Genomic DNA, 17652 nt, shown 5'->3' with positions numbered 1-17652 from the left:
TGAAACACACACACAAACTCCAACATCATTCCATACAGCAGTACAAACTTCACAGTCACTTCAGTGACGTTTCTTCTGGGGAGGGATTCTTCCTTTGTGGGTTCTTTTATGGAGATTTCTTTCCTTTTGGGTTCTTTGTGGGGTTTTCTTTCTTTAGGGGGTTTCTTTCTTTTGGGGTTCTTTTTCGGTGATTTCTTTCTTTTTGGAGGGTAATTACCTCCACACCCCACATAACTACTGACAGACACATCTCCATGAAACCCCCCACCCCACCCCCTCCAACATTCCGCTCAGCCCCACGCACCTGGCAGTCATTCCAGCGACGTTTCTTCTCCTCCACTGTGGCTGTGTGCTCTGTCTCTGCTCTCAGCTGGATCTCTGCTTCCCTCAGCCAGGCGCTGAACTGCTGGTAGCTCTCCTCGTACTCGTCCCACCGAGACAGGCATGTCTGTGGTGGACACACACACATTCACGTTAAGGATAAAGGTTAAAGGTCCTACGGCATTTTACGGACATCAGGGCAGTGAATTCACATCGACTGTGTCTTGGGCTTGGCAGGGCCCGATCCTCTCTTTCCACATTCTGCACCTGGGTAGAGTGGAGAAAATCAGAGGAAAGTGCCTTTCACAAGGGCACAACACCATGCTGAAATGGGACCTAAAACCCTGATCACTGGTTAACACTGGATCAGAAGTAACAGATTCTGCCATGGTGCCTATCATTATTCCACTATCAGTTGTCCACTTTTCCTTGCAGAAAGTCATGACAAACAGGGCACCACATACCTCCAAGTCTTGCTGAGCCTCCACCAGGTGTGTCCTGAAGTCCTCAAAGTCTCTGGCCATGATCTGCAGCTCCTGTCGGATCTTGGTCTGCCCTGAGGCGGAGGTACTGGGCAGGGTGGTCTCCCCTGCCATGGTGGCCTGGTCCAGGCGCTGGTTGCCCTCCTCCAGGCTGTGCAGCAATGTCTGGAGACAAACAGCATGCCAGTTAGGGATGGGGACAAACAACATGCCAGTTTGGGAAGGGGATGAAGAGCTTGCAAATTTGAGATAGGGAAAACAGCATGCCAGTTTAGGTCAAGGACAAAGAGCATGCCAATTTGGGGTGGGGAAAACAGCATGCTGGTTTGGGGTGAGGATGTCAATTCAGGTTGGGGATGCCTATCTGTTCACATACCCACTTCTTTCAAAAACATCAAATTTCCTAAATGTTACTTTGCTTTCCTTTTTCGTTTTTGTCTTGCTATATCTTGAGCATACATTTTCCTTTTTGTTTTTGTCTTGCTATATCTTGAGCACACAAACTGTTCTGAATGCAGCAGAGAACTATCTGTCAAAAAGGACACATCTCCAAAATACATTTCCAGTTGGACACACAACACCACACCACGCCATCCATTCACCTTGGCACGATCCAGTTTGGTTTCTATGGCAGACTTCTCCCCATAGGTGTCCGAACAGGTGGCCATTTTCTCTACAGCCGTGCGGAGCCAGTTGATGAAGCTGTTACAGCAGTCGTGGAACATCTGGTGCTGGGCCACGTACTGCTCATTCTTGGCCAGCAGTTCCTGCAGTCATCAACAACACAACTGACTAGGATCATCACATTGATTTATGTTTGAACACATACGCACACACACAAAACAACAAGAATAATACAATAACAGAAATATCCGAACTTTTGGAGAAAAAATCTTCACATTACGTCATTCACTCTTGAAAAAATTGTATACAAAAGGAAAATTTGGTTTAAAATTTAGTAAGACATAAATGATGCTGATTTTTTTTAACAAACTGGCTAACATATTTGGATCCTAACAATGCAATTTTCTGAGTGGCTTACAGATTTGGATATGAACAATGCTAAGTATTTTCTGATTGGCTTATAAATTTAGATATAAACAATGCTGAGTATTTTGTGATGGGCTCATAAATTTAGTCAAATATAAACAATGCTGAGTATTTACCGACGGGCTCATCAGTTTAGTGCGATAATTTCTTGGCAAAACAATGCAACCAGACTAGATGCTGATACAGATCTAGTCATTTTCCTGAAAATGTAAAACCAGTTCATCATCTCCATCATCATCAGCAGCAGCACAGAAAAAGGATAAGAAAGAATAAATGATAATGATAGGCTAGTCATTCATGAAAAATGCCTGGTTTTCTCCTTCCTTGTATCCCTTAAATAAACAGAATTCACACAATAAGGAACAAAAAATCTTCAAGGACTGACCTTGGCTTGCTCCTTGACGGCATTGTACCTGGCCATGACCCCTGAGGTGTCCGTGGTGACCTTGGTGGTGTGACTTTTCTCCACCAGGTCTGTGGCCTTGTTGGTCATTGACTCTACCATCTGCTCATATGACACTACGTCCTGGTACATGGTCTGGGGGACACGCCATCACACAACGGTCAACATTGCACACCAAGACTAACATTTTGAAGAAAAAAATTCCTTGTTTTGAGAATGAATTCCATGAATGCTTTAAAGTCCATTTCATATATATATATATATATATATATATAAAACTGTACAGTTTGAGGACAGAGTTTCCTAGCACAACACACAGTCTCTGTGAATTAATTCACAGACAAGATATCAACAAACAAAACAACATTCTAAAACAGAGTACCTTCTCTATCCTGCAGTAAAGCACACACAATGTCATGTGCACAAGCATGAATGCACAGAAAGAAAGAAAAAAAAATTCTTAGTAACTCCTACAGGAAATAAACCGAGGCACCTCCCAAAAGAATGAAAAACGTTTATCTAAGCATTTCCTCCTGGAAATAAACCCAGACACCCCCCAAAAAGAGAAAGAGAAACCTTTATCTAAGTAGCTTCTACATAACATAAACCCAGAGACCTCATAAAGAAAAAACTGAAAAATCTTGATCTAAGCAACTCCTTCATGACATAAACCCAGACACCCCACAAACAAAGAGAAAAAACCTTTATCTCAACAACAAATATATGATTTTAACCCAGACACCCCATAGAGAAAAAAAAATCAAAAACCTTTATCAAAGAAACTCCGTATCACATACACCCAGACACCCCAAACTCCGATGCAACAAACCAACCCAGTCGACACAACAAATAAAAAATCTTTATCAAAGCAACTCCGATATCACATAAATCTTGACACCCCAAACTCTGATGCAACAAACCAACCCAGTCGACACAACAAATAAAAAACCTTTATCAAAGCAACTCCGATATCACATAAATCTTGACACCCCAAACTCTGATGCAACAAACCAACCCAGTCGACACAACAAATAAAAAATCTTTATCAAAGCAACTCCGATATCACATAAATCTTGACACCCCAAACTCTGATGCAACAAACCAACCCAGTCGACACAACAAATAAAAAACCTTTATCAAAGCAACTCCGATATCACATAAATCTTGACACCCCAAACTCTGATGCAACAAACCAACCCAGTCGACACAACAAATAAAAAACTTTATCAAAGCAACTCCGATATCACATAAATCTTGACACCCCAAACTCTGATGCAACAAACCAACCCAATCGACACAACAAATAAAAAACCTTTATCAAAGCAACTCCGATATCACATAAATCTTGACACCCCAAACTCTGATGCAACAAACCAACCCAGTTGACAGCAACACACTCCACCCTCATTCCACCCTCATGCTGTGAACTCCCCCCTGCCCATTTCCCTACTCCCCAGCCTCACCTTACACCTCTGTAGCTCTGCCTTCTTCTCACTGAGGTCCGCCTTGAGGTGTGTCTCCCTCAGGCGTTTCTCCATGTCCTTCAGCCAGCGGACCACCTGGTCGTGACTGGCACTGAAGTCTGTCCACTGCATCAGGCACGACTCCAGCATCACCTTGGTGTCTGTAACCTGCACAGTAATACCACTCTGTCTCATGACATGCTGTTTGTTCTGTCTCATGCAATCATTCTCTCATGCCATCTTTCTGTCTCATGTAATGTCTGTTCTGTCTCATGTCATATCTGTTCTGTCTCATGCGATTATGTCTGTTCTGTCTCATGTCATGTCTGTTCTGTCTCATGTGATTTTGTCTGTTCTATCTCATGTCATGTCTGTCTCATGTCGTGTCTGTTCTGTCTCATGCGATTACGTCTGTTCTGTCTCATGTCATGTCTGATTCGTGTCATGTCTGTTCTGTCTCATGTCATGTCTGTTCTGTCTCATGTGATTTTGTCTGTTCTATCTCATGTCATGTCTGTTCTGTCTCATGCGATTATTTCTGTTCTGTCTCATGTCATGTCTGTTCTGTCTCATGTGATTTTGTCTGTTCTATCTCATGTCATGTCTGTTCTGTCTCATGTGATTATGTCTGTTCTGTCTCATGTCATGTCTGTTCTGTCTCATGTCATGTCTGTTCTGTCTCATGCGATTATGTCTGTTCTGTCTCATGTCATGTCTGTTCTGTCTCATGCGATTATGTCTGTTCTGTCTCATGTCATGTCTGTTCTGTCTCATGCAATTATGTCTGTTCTGTCTCATGTCATGTCTGATTTGTGTCATGTCTGTTCTGTCTCATGCGATTATGTCTGTTCTGTCTCATGTCATGTCTGATTTGTGTCATGTCTGTTCTGTCTCATGCGATTATGTCTGTTCTGTCTCATGTCATGTCTGATTCGTGTCATGTCTGTTCTGTCTCATGTCATGTCTGTTCTGACATGAGACAGAACAGACATAATCACATGAGTCAGAACAGACATAATCACATAAGACAGAACAGACATAATCGCATCAGACTGAACAGATATAATCACATGAGACAGAACAGACATAATTGCATCAGACAGAACAGACATGACATGAGACAGAACAGACATAATCACATGAGACAGAACAGACATAATCACATGTGATTATGTCTGTTCTGTCTCATGTGATTATGTTTGTTCTGTCTCATGTCATGTCTGTTCTGTCTCATGTCATGTCTGTTCTGTCTCATGTCATGTCTGTTCTGTCTCATGCGATTATGTCTGTTCTGTCTCATGTCGTGTCTGTTCTGTCTTATGTCATGTCTGTTCTGTCTGATGCAATTATGTCTGTTCTGTCACATGTGATTATATCTGTTCAGTCTGATGATTATGTCTGTTCTGTCTCATGTCATGTCTGTTCTGTCTCATGTGATTATGTCTGTTCTGTCTCATGTCATGTCTGTTCTGTCTCATGTGATTATGTCTGTTCTGTCTCATGTCATGTCTGTTCTGTCTCATGTGATTATGTCTGTTCTGTCTCATGTGATTATGTCTGTTCTGTATCATGTCATGTCTGTTCTGTCTCATGCTATTATGTCTGTTCTGTCTCATGTCATGTCTGTCTCATGTCATGTCTGTATCATGTCATGTCTGTTCTGTCTCATGCTATTATGTCTGTTCTGTCTCATGTCGTGTCTGTTCTGTCTCATGTCATGTCTGTTCTGTCTCCTGCCATCATGTCTGTTCTCTGTCTCATGAGATCATGTCTGTTCTGTCTCCTGCCATCATGTCTGTTCTGTCTCCTTCCATCATGTCTATTCTGTCTCATGTCATTATGTCTATTCTGTCTCAAGCCATCATGACTATTCTGTCTCATGTCATTATGTCTGTTCTGTCTCCTTCCATCATGTCTATTCTGTCTCAAGTCATTATGTCTATTCTGTCTCAAGCCATCATGACTATTCTGTCTCATGTCATTATGTCTATTCTGTCTCCTTCCATCATGTCTATTCTGTCTCATGTCATTATGTCTATTCTGTCTCAAGCCATCATGACTATTCTGTCTCCTTCCATCATGTCTATTCTGGCTCATGCCATCACATCTATTCTGTCTCATGTCAATATTCTGTCTCATTTTGGCATCAGTTTGGTAAAAATTACCATCAAATATGTACAGCAAAAAATACAAAGAAGACTGCTGAGTCTATAGGACTGATGATCAAATTTGTACATAACATACATATATCTATCTTGGACTGATGATCAAATTTGTACATAACATACATATATCTATCTATCTATATATCTTATACATAACATTCACAGCCATTCTGGTGTCCATCACCTGCAAAGTGACAAGTTCTATCTCATTTCGGATACAGTCTGGTAAAAAAGTCATAACCATATTATTCATGGGCTTGGTATTCAGTCATGGATGATGGTCCATATCAATAAGCCTTGCATTCAATAAGCAGGTCCATCCATTGCTGAGCCATTTCCTCTCATTACTATGGTCAAGTGTCCTAGTTACATCAAGGAATGTAACACTATTCAATTAAGAACCTGAAATTATTGTTCGTGTGTGTTTCAGGTGCGTCTGCTAATCAATACAACCAAGACACCCTGCAAAGCAAAACTAGCCATGTTGTGCAATTCCCAGTCACAACAACGTACGTGAGACAGCATCTTCTCCCAGTCAGACTGCAGCTGCTGCAGTTCCTGTCGGATGACCTCACGACCTTCTGCCGCCGTGTTGGTCATGGTCTTCTCTCCCCAGGTGTTGGCCGTGTGGATCAGTACCTGCCCCTCCTCCTTCATCACCACAAACTCCTGCAACAACATCACCACAAACTCCTGCATCATCATATCCACAAAGTCCTACAACAACAACATAACCCCACAAACTCTTGCAACAACATCATCGTCACAAAGTCCTGCAACATCATCACCACCTGCAACAACATCACCACCTGCAACATCACCACAAACTCCTGCAAAATCATCAAGATCACCCCAAACTCTTGCAATATCACTACCACAAACTCCTGCAGCAACATCACCACCAACTCCTGCAACATCACTACCACAAACTCCTGCAACATCACCACAAACTCTTGCAACATCATCACCACAAACTCCTATAACACCACAAACTCCTGCAACAACATCACCACCTGCAACATCACCACAAACTCCTGCAACATCACCACAAACTCCTGCAACAACATCACCACCTGAAACAACATCAACACAAACTCCTGCAACAACATCAACACTAACTCCAGCAACATCATCACCACAAACTCCTATAACACCACAAACTCCTGCAACAACATCACCACCTGCAACATCACCACAAACTCCTGCAACATCACCACAAACTCCTGCAACAACATCACCACCTGAAACAACATCAACACAAACTCCTGCAACAACATCAACACTAACTCCAGCAACATCATCACCACAAACTCCTGCAACAACATCACCACCTGAAACAACATCAACACAAACTCCTGCAACAACATCAACACTAACTCCTGCAACATCATCACCACAAACTCCTGCAACAACACCTGTGAATGGAAAGGGGAAATAAGGACATCAAAAGAGAAGACTGGCAGTTCATACAACACAACAATGTCTGGATTCTTTAGAAACTGTCTCTTCAAAACAGCTACATGAGTAAATGCATATAACAATGCATATAACATTTTGCAAACTGATTACAGGTGTACATTCTAGGACAGTGAATCCACCAACACTAGCAGAATAGGGCAGATTTCCTATTGGATTTTACATAGCATGGCACTGTTCTTAGTTACTTGATACATATTCTACATACCTATGTAATAAAAGGCATATACTTTCATATTGAACAGCCAAGATAGAATACGAAAATCCTTGGCTACTATTTGTAAAGAAATGTTCTTAATGATTCAGGGCTAGAGTGATTTTTGAACTGTTCAATTAGCATTCAATACATTAGACTTAAACCTGCTGTACTTAAACAATCAAAAGTAGATACGGTTAGTTCTGAAAACAAGGGAAAACTGAATACAGCCGTTCAGGCTTCAGTAACAAAATTAATAGTAATGACTATCAAGTAAGATAATGATTCAACTGATAAACTGATCCCACTCACAAAAAACAAGCTCTTTGTAAACTCTTGACTAACTGCACACTATCCGAACATTGCATGGGGAAGGTTTACAGACATACCAACATAAAAAACAGTCTTGTTATAAGCATGTGATCTATCAATACCAGTATATTGTGTCATGATGTACAAAACAGCCAAATTATGTACATTCAGTAATCTACTCGACAACTGTTATGTGATTTTATGAAAGCTATTGCACAATGTTCCTGGGCTGCAACTCCCATGTTCACTTGTATGTACAAAAGTGGGCTTTTACGTGTATGACCGTTTTAGCCAACCATGTAGGCAGCCATACTCCATTTTCAGGGGTGTGCATGTTGGGTATGTTCTTGTTTCCATAACCCATTAAAAGCTGACATGGATTACAGGATCTTTAATGTGCGTATTTGATCTCCTGCTTGCACATACACACAAAGGTGGCTTTGGCACTAACAGGTCTGCACATATGTTGACCTGGGAGACTAGTAAAATCTCCACCCTTTACCCCCAGATGCTGTTACCGAGATTCGAATCCAGGACCCTCAGATTGAAAGTCCAACGCTTTAATCACTCGGCAATTGCAGTTTTTCATACACTATAAGCCAAATATAAGCAAGAATGCATTCATCTCGTTTGTTCTGTTCATTAGTCCTTTTGGGTTTCATGACAACAAATGAAGACAAGTCAGGTCAGGTCAGGCGGCACACAATGTGACACACATACACACACTCCAAACTTGTTATGATGTAATGGATTGATGTGTGGAAAGTGTGTCATTATTTTTTAGTTTTAGAGGAGAGCCAGGGGATAACTGCATCAAGAATGTAAATAGTGCTCATCCCTTTTTGAGTCATTCGTATGATAGTCGAGTCCAGCAGACCATCAGAACAGCAGTGGAGGCAACTGCTGTCCCCACTATCTGGCCAAGAATCTTATTTTAGTGGAAGGTGTCTTGCCCAAGTTACATCCCCACTCTCTTGGCCAAGAGGGCTTTAGGACAGTCGGCACTGGGATGATCCCCAAAAAGGCCAACTAGCCCCTAGGGCTGCAGCACAAAGAGTCAGAGCAATCTTGCCTCCTAGTCTGAGTGTCACAGTCCTTCACAAAAGACTGAGCTGTAAATTAATTCCCATTGCAGTGGAGAACTATTTTTCATGATACAACTTTCATTTTGCTGGTGGCCCAACTGTAAGCTTATGACAATCTCTGGTGTAAGCAGTTGAAGACAAAGCTGCTGTTTGTGTTAATCTTGAAAGATGTGCAGGTGAGAGAAGAACACAAGTGTTTTGATGACTGTAACTTAAGTTGATGTAACACAGCACACCTTGGGACATGTTATTTGATCTGAAAAGGGAAGGAGCTTACCTGTACAAAATTCTGCAGACAACAAAATGGTGGGCCATGAAATCATTTGTTTATCAGGTATAAAGTAAAACTGTAAATAACAATAATATACACTGACTTCATTCCAAGCTGTCTTATCAGTCATGTTGAAAGATACTGCAAGTGCATACAGAGCTTCTACCAACATCAATAATAAAATGTCATTTGTCACCATTATACTCACATAAAAATCAACACCATAACTAGACTTTAGTTCTACCATTATCATCATCATGATCAATATTTCTTCACCAGTTCCTTGAATATTCATATCCACAGCAGGCCATTTCCTTAAGATACGAAACAGCATTTGCATCAGTTTGACTCATCCTCTGTACAGTTCTCAGTCATTCCTCCATTTTTTTCTGAACAAATATCCTATAAATAGGTCCACAAAAAGCTGAGGACCATTTGGGAACTTGCAGTTTTCCTCTTGGGGGCACAATGAAATGAGGCTGAATTTTCAGCAAACAGTGGCATAGGCAGCCAATGTAATAAGACACCATAGATAACTACAGGTGCTTTCTTTACAATGCAATACCACAGCTATCATTTAGATAAATCACTAAATAACAGTAAATTTGGGCTGAAACATCCATTTTTCAAATGCAGTTTTCAAGCTGTATGGCGTATGTATGCCTGAAACAGCTGTTAGTGCATTCAATGTGAAGGCCAGAGACAGATCAAATGCACCCTGCACGATCTCTTCAGTTTTAAACAATATTTTAAAAATGTCCCTAAAAGTCCCATCAGCCCAGCGACAGCACCCACCCCCACACCCCTGCCCCAGCACTGACCTGCAGTTTGTCCAGCTGTGTCTGGATGGTGGACTTGTCGCCAGTGGTGTCGGAGCACACCGACAGCTTGTTATAGGTGTCCTGCAGCCAGGCCCGGGTCTGGGAGTACACCTGGCTGTAGTGCTGGTGGTCCTGGTTCGTCTGATCATACCGCTTCAACAGGTCCTGTGGACCAGAGGTTTGGTGAAGGCTGGATGACATACACTTCTTTGATGTCAGGTCCTAAGGACCACATGTGGGACGTTAGGTGAAGGCTGGATGACATACACTTCCTTCATACATCAGGTCCTGTGAACCACATGTGGGAGGTTTGGTGAAGGATGGGTGACATACACTTCTTTCATACATCAGGTCCTGTGAACAACATGTGGGAGGTTTGGTGAAGGATGGATGACAGACACTTCTTTCATACATCAGGTCCTGTGAACCACATGTGGGAGGTTAGGTGAAGGATGGATCACATACACTTCTTTCATACATCAGGTCCTAAGGACCACATGTTGGAGGTTAGGTGAAGGATGGATGAAAGACACTTCATTCATACTGCTTCAGGTCCTAAGGACCACATGTGGAAGGTTTGGTGAAGGATGGATGACAGACACTTCCTTCATACATCAGGTCCTGTGAACCACATGTGGGAGGTTAGGTGAAGGCTGGATGACAGACACTTCCTTCATACATCAGGTCCTGTGAACCACATGTGGGAGGTTAGGTGAAGGATGGATGACAGACACTTCCTTCATACATCAGGTCCTGTGAACCACATGTGGGAGGTTAGGTGAAGGATGGATGACATACACTTCATTCATACATCAGGTCCTGTGAACCACATGTGGGAGGTTAGGTGAAGGATGGATGACAGACACTTCCTTCATACATCAGGTCCTGTGAACCACATGTGGGAGGTTACGTGAAGGATGGATGACATACACTTCATTCATACATCAGGTCCTGTGAACCACATGTGGGAGGTTAGGTGAAGGATGGATGACAGACACTTCCTTCATACATCAGGTCCTGTGAACCACATGTGGGAGGTTACGTGAAGGATGGATGACATACACTTCATTCATACATCAGGTCCTGTGAACCACATGTGGGAGGTTAGGTGAAGGATGGATGACATACACTTCCTTCATACATCAGGTCCTGTGAACCACATGTGGGAGGTTAGGTGAAGGATGGATGACAGACACTTCCTTCATACATCAGGTCCTGTGAACCACATGTGGGAGGTTAGGTGAAGAATGGATGACAGACACTTCATTCATACATCAGGTCCTGTGAACCACATGTGAGAGGTAAGGTGAAGGATGGATGACAGACACTTCCTTCATACATCAGGTCCTGTGAACCACATGTGAGAGGTTAGGTGAAGGATGGATGACATACACTTCATTCATACATCAGGTCCTGTGAACCACATGTGGGAGGTTAGGTGAAGGATGGATGACATACACTTCCTTCATACATCAGGTCCTGTGAACCACATGTGGGAGGTTAGGTGAAGGATGGATGACAGACACTTCCTTCATACATCAGGTCCTGTGAACCACATGTGGGAGGTTAGGTGAAGAATGGATGACAGACACTTCATTCATACATCAGGTCCTGTGAACCACATGTGAGAGGTAAGGTGAAGGATGGATGACAGACACTTCATTCATACATCAGGTCCTGTGAACCACATGTGGGAGGTAAGGCGAAGGATGGATGACAGACACTTCATTCATACATCAGGTCCTGTGAACCACATGTGGGAGGTTAGGTGAAGGATGGATGACATACACTTCCTTCATACATCAGGTCCTGTGAACCACATGTGGGAGGTTTGGTGAAGGATGGGTGACATACACTTCTTTCATACATCAGGTCCTGTGAAACACATGTGGGAGGTTAGGTGAAGGATGAATGACATACACTTCTTTCATACATCAGGTCCTGTGAACCACATGTTGCAGGTTAGGTGAAGGCTGGATGACATACACTTCATTCATACTGATTCAGCAGGTCCTGTAAACCACAGCTATATACAAGCACGTCCCACAATCTGACTATCAGTACTAAAATGTTAAAAAGGTCTCACAGACTTTTATGGCCATTGGGGCAGTGAATTTATATCCGCTGTGTCAAGGGCTTGGTACAGGAAGATGGGGACCAATCCTCTCCTTACGCAATTTTAACCTTCCCTAACTGAGTCCCATTCATACCTGGATGGGAGTGAGGAAAATTGGAATAAAGTGCCTAACTGAAGGACACAACACCATGCTGAAACAGGGCCTCAAACCCTGATCACCAGTGAACACTGGATCAGAAGTCCAGCACCTAACCAATTCTGTCATAGTGCATGTGCATGGGAGACATAGAATAAGCAGCATGAGTATAGTGCCAGTGAAATCATGCAGCTAATTGGACAGCAAAGACAACAAAAACCAGTCACTGCAGCAAAGTGGTAAGCATGAAAGATGGATGACTGGGAGGTATTATTCCCCATCAGAGGTGTGTTTTTCAGCCAAAGACCAGCTCCCTACCCACAGCTGAGTTTGCTACCGGCTCAAATGGGAAGACCAGGACCACACAGTCGAGGGTCATCCACTTCATGAACACGTCTTTGGGAGTGTTGCTCAAAGTTCCTGACCAACACTGCATGTGGCTGTACCCCTCAGCTAGGGTGATGCTGGGATATATCATGAGAATACTGGTGCAGCACCTTCAAGAAATCTCAGACCTTTATGGACCCCCATAAAAGCATCTTCATTACCCCTGTCATCATTTCTCATCATCAAAATAAATAAAACAAAATGTCCAAAATTCTGGGGTACACACGCACACACACACACACACACACACACACACACAACAACAACAACAACAACAACAACGAAAATCAAACAAGTGAAAAAACCAGATGCAAAGTGAGAATGCTGACCTTGGAGACGGTGATGAGGGCGCTGTACCTGGAGCTGATCTGGGTCAGCTGGGTGGCCACCCGGCTGTCTGTGGACGATTGCATCAACACCTGGGCCTGCTCCGCCAGCTTGTCCAGTGACTCCTGCTGCTGCATCAGCTCTTCATGCAGACTCTGTGGGCACAACACCAGGTTGATAGGTCATGTAGGGGTTGACAGGTAGTGTGCACAACAAAGGTTGACAGGTCATGTTGGGGTTCACAGGTGGTGTGTGCAACAGGGCTTGACAGGTCATGTAAGGGTTGACAGGTAGTGTGCACAACAGGGCTTGACAGGTTGTGTGCACAATTGAATGGGGTTTTGGCGGTCATTTGAAGGAGAGATTCCATTTGGGTCCACATCTATGTCATCTGCATTTGTTATTGCATGCATGCCTCTGTGTGTGTGTGTGTGTGTGTGTGATTCTTGTATGCTTTGTGTCTGACAGATGACAAAGCAGGCTGACCTTTTGTTTCTCCAGCTGCATGGCTTTCTGCTCCAGTGTGGCCTTCAGCTCGGAGTCTGACTTCATGTCGGTCTCTGTGTCTTTGATCCACTGGTTCAGCTCCTCATAGAATGCTTCATAGCGCTGCCACTTGTCCCGCAGTGAACCTGCACAACACTTTCACTTTCAAGGTGGTGTCAGAGCCTGCAGAAAGATCTCTAAATACTGCACTACATCCACCTTCCCATAAACCCAATGCACTGATCAAGCCTGGAGCAACAATCAGCAGACAGCTGTCACAGGCTGTCCCACCACCAACACAGGTGAAGCTTTCTGTTTCTTCACCAGCATCACTAAACAGATGCCAAAATCACTAGTTTACTTTCTTCCAGATCTGATGAGTTAGTTCAGCTACTGTTCTCTGGCACTACTTAACATTAGCTTGTGCCAGACCTTTACACTATCAACACCTTGCCTTTTCCATTCCCACACATCTCTCCAGCCCAGACTATCACTGTACAATGAAGGTGTTCACATGGTGTTTTAAGGTGTGAAGAAGTGTTCTTGTTGGAACGAGGAAGCATGGTCAAACTTTGGCTTTATCTGTGGAGGTAATGACTGTGTTTTTTAGTATGTCACCGTTTTATCAACAAACATGTCAACAATTTCTATTTCTGAAATAATACAGTAGTCTTGTATCCTGCATCTTGCTGACAAGACATTCTATGAGGGGACAGTGTTTACATACTGAGGGAGTCAGTGAGGGTGTTGAGGTCGGTCTGAAAGCCCTCAAAGTCTGCCCGCAGCATGCTGAGCTCCTCCTTGATCAGCTCCTGGCCCTGCTGGGAGGTGTGGGGCAGCACCACACTGCCCTTGTCCTCAGCCTCCCGCAGCTTCTCCTTGCCCACTGCCACAATGCTGCTGATCTCCTGCAACAGTCACACCCACACCCTGTCTGAGAGACCGTCCTCTGTCTGATGGTCTTTTTTCTTTCTTTTTTTTTCTTTTCTTTTCTTTTTTTTTTTTTTTTTTGAGGGATTCAGGGTATATACATGTTTTTAATCTCTTCAACTCATTGATCCCTGTGCCCGAGCATTGCTCTGGGGTCCAAATTCATCTCACTGAAACAGTTTTCATGTTCCTGCATTTGCATGAACCGCTAAGAAAGGGAACTAATTTTTACAGTATTTCCGGATGTGCGCATCGTAATTTGGAGGGAAAACATTATATTTTCTACATATTTTCCGACATCAATATGGCATGGAAGCCTACCCAGGCTGTTAACTCATCAGGTTTGAATGGGTTAAAAATCTTAAAAACTCAAGGAATAAAAAAATATCAATGGCATTTTAAGTGCTGGTATGTCAGTCACAAAGACTCTTTTGGGATAAATCTTTTTTTTTTTTTCATTTTTATATAAATCATTATTTTACTTCACATTTCATATCAAATTCCAAATTTCATAGCTGTGCTTATTACTGACAGAAACAATGCTTTTTTTTTGTTATCAGTAATATAGGGACCAAAATCAAAGGACTTAAGAAAGGCCTGCCATTTCTTTACCCAATCTTTAACCAGTAGAGTGCCTATAAGAAATTAGCTGACGTCCTACAAAAAGTATTGCCATAGTGCCTATAAGACGTCCACTGATGTCCTGCATATGTTCCGCTTTTTCCTTAGTTGGAGTTTGGTTCAATTCACATAAACAGACTCTGAACAGTTAGAATGATGTGTCTGGATTATAAAAGCGGATATATATATACAAACAATACAATACAATAATACAATAAAACACAACACAATACACAAATTAACCTGACTATGTACACAGGCAACAAGACCTTCACAAAGAAAACAAAATGTCACACAGTTCAAACCTCCACTTTATGGAGCTGAGCCTCTATGGCACTTCTGTCCCCACGGACATCGCTGCACAAATTTAGTTTCTCCATGGTTGTTCCCAGCCATTCGGAGACCACCATGTAGGCATCACGATACACCTGGTGATCCCTCAGGTTCTTCTCACACCTGTCTTGCAGAGCCTGCAGAACCAGCACATTTCACATGATAGACTGGAATCTTGTTCTTTTAAAAAAAAATTCATATGAACCCTTGTAACCTGCAAAACTAGCACATTTCACATGGCAGACTGGAATCTCCTTCTTCTTTCTTTTTTTTTTTTATTAACCACTGTAGCCTGCAAAACCAGCACATTTCACATGGCAGACTGGAATCTCATTCTTTATTTGACTATTACTTTTTTTTATATTAACCTTTGTAATTGAATAACTTACATATGAAATGCCTTCTGTTAATTAAAATGAATCTAAAATATGCTGACACTGAGCTGTGCAAACACTGACAACAGTAATACAGGTAGCTCTTGTCCAGTTATGTCATGTAAAAAAAATTCTCAGGGATTAACGTTTTTGTTTTATGTTTATTAGCCAGAAACATTTATCAGTATCAATACACCAAAGAAAATCCTTATCAGAATAAGTGCCATACAAACTGCCAGACAAAGGTAAAGAAAACAGCACTTGGTAAACCACTATGTATGTCTTCTTCTTCTTTTCCCTTAACTGTATGCAGTGCCATTGGGGCATCGCACAGAGGAACTGTACACCAGATTCAACCAGCTCTGTTGACTGTGTGTCAAAGTCTGGGTATCTGCAAATGGTTTTCTTATGCATGTACAAAGTGCATCAAGTCATTGACAGGATGGTCCGCACATACAACTGACCTTGGCCTTCTCACACAGGGCCTGGTACCGGCTGACCACCTCTATGATCTGTCTGCCCAGGTTGCCGTCACGACTGCTGCGTATCAGGGTCTGGGCTTTCCCGTCCAGGTTGTCAATGGTGCTTTGCTGGGACTGGATCCTCAGCCCAAGTTCCTGACAGTGCAGATACAGATCATGTTCTTGACCGACTGATAGGGATACTTGTTCTGAGTGCTTTACAAACACCGAGTCATTTACAAAACAGGCTGCCTAGCTGGATAGAGCCAACTGACAGCTGCCTTTATGCGCTCATCATTCGTTTCCTGCCTCATTAAGACAAGCTTCAGTTGTGCTCACACACACACACACCGACAAACATGTATATTAGAGAGGATTTGACCATAATTTTGCCAGGGACATCTCTCCTGTTGCTCTGGGGTTTTTTTTATGAGTGCTAAGCACATGCTACAAACAGGACCTCGGTTTATCATCTCATCTGATTGACAAACATCCAGACCACCACTCATGGTTCAGTGATGAAGGAGAAAATTCTGCAAGTGTGGGATTTTATCTCGTTTGATTATTCTCTTGCATCCCATGTGGACACATTACCTTTTGGCCACCATTCTACAATACTCTTCCCATATGGCATGCACAGATAGTGATACATGAATGCATACACAAAGAAATGGGTGACAATCAACATTTTGAGGTTTGTTTTCCAATTCTGACAATATCGTAATTTTAAAAGAATGTACTGCTATGGGCGTCAAAAGGAGTTGATGGTCACACACGTAAAATCCCTTTTATTACATACAAGTTAACGTGGGAGTTGTGACCCACAAAGGCAGACAGAAAATGAAGACAGACAAAAACACACTGACAAGCCCATTTATTACATACAAGTGAACGTGGAAGGTGCGACCCACGAACATAGACCTAAAGAAGAGGAAAGACAAAAACCCAACAGCACCAATCACCCCAGTGCCCTGCTGACCTTGAGCCCGTCCCTGACCTTGACCCTGCCCCCCTCACCTTGACCCTGTCCAGCTGCAGCTTCTTCTCCTGCATGGTGTTCTGCGGCTGCTCCTCTCCTGCCACCTGTTTCTCCAGGTCCTGCAGCCAGCGCACCAGCTGCCCCACACCATCATCGTACACCTGTCCACTGGGCCAACATGCCCTCCTGGGAGGAGCGAGCCTCCATCAGGCGGCCAGACAGGGCGTCATAGTCCTGCTGCAGGGCCTGCATGTCTCGGCGCATGGTTTCGCGGCCTGCCACCGAGGTGTTAGGCAGCACCATCTGGAGGTTGTCCAGCGCGATCTGCAGCCTGTGCAGCCCTTCCTCCTTCTCCGACAGCAGCTCCTGTAACATCAAATCAAATCAAATCAACCCTCCAAAACGGAGTATGGCTGCCTACATGGCGGGGTAAAAAATGGTCATACACAATGTAGATACGAGTGAACGTGGGAGCTGCAGCCCATGAACGAAGAAG

General features: G+C 43.1%; 1 protein-coding gene across 8 annotated transcripts in view; it reads right to left on the bottom strand.

The window, feature by feature from the left end:
• Positions 1-17652, bottom strand: part of LOC143295939 (muscle-specific protein 300 kDa-like) — a 341276-nt gene that overhangs the window by 189901 nt on the left and 133723 nt on the right. For 5 of the 8 annotated variants that reach the window (XM_076607629.1, XM_076607632.1, XM_076607633.1 and 2 more), the window contains exons 1-13: positions 17195-17369; positions 16181-16333; positions 15315-15479; positions 14186-14366; positions 13459-13604; positions 12975-13127; positions 10046-10210; positions 6398-6553; positions 3720-3887; positions 2239-2391; positions 1406-1570; positions 786-968; positions 305-448 (exon numbers count right to left, since the gene is read on the bottom strand). In XM_076607629.1, the coding sequence (XP_076463744.1) occupies positions 305-448; positions 786-968; positions 1406-1570; positions 2239-2391; positions 3720-3887; positions 6398-6553; positions 10046-10210; positions 12975-13127; positions 13459-13604; positions 14186-14366; positions 15315-15479; positions 16181-16333; positions 17195-17230 (1968 nt within the window). In that variant the 5' untranslated portion in view covers positions 17231-17369. Of the gene's footprint in view, positions 1-304; positions 449-785; positions 969-1405; positions 1571-2238; positions 2392-3719; positions 3888-6397; positions 6554-10045; positions 10211-12974; positions 13128-13458; positions 13605-14185; positions 14367-15314; positions 15480-16180; positions 16334-17194; positions 17523-17652 lie in introns of those variants that run through there. The other 3 variants (XM_076607634.1, XM_076607635.1, XM_076607636.1) reach the window with 1 other exon arrangement.

The sequence above is a fragment of the Babylonia areolata genome, chromosome 21 (assembly GCF_041734735.1).
Source record: "Babylonia areolata isolate BAREFJ2019XMU chromosome 21, ASM4173473v1, whole genome shotgun sequence".
Taxonomy (NCBI): Eukaryota; Metazoa; Mollusca; class Gastropoda; order Neogastropoda; family Buccinidae; genus Babylonia; species Babylonia areolata.
The sequence above is the reverse complement of the archived record's forward strand: the minus strand, read 5'-3'. Positions and strand labels throughout refer to the sequence as shown.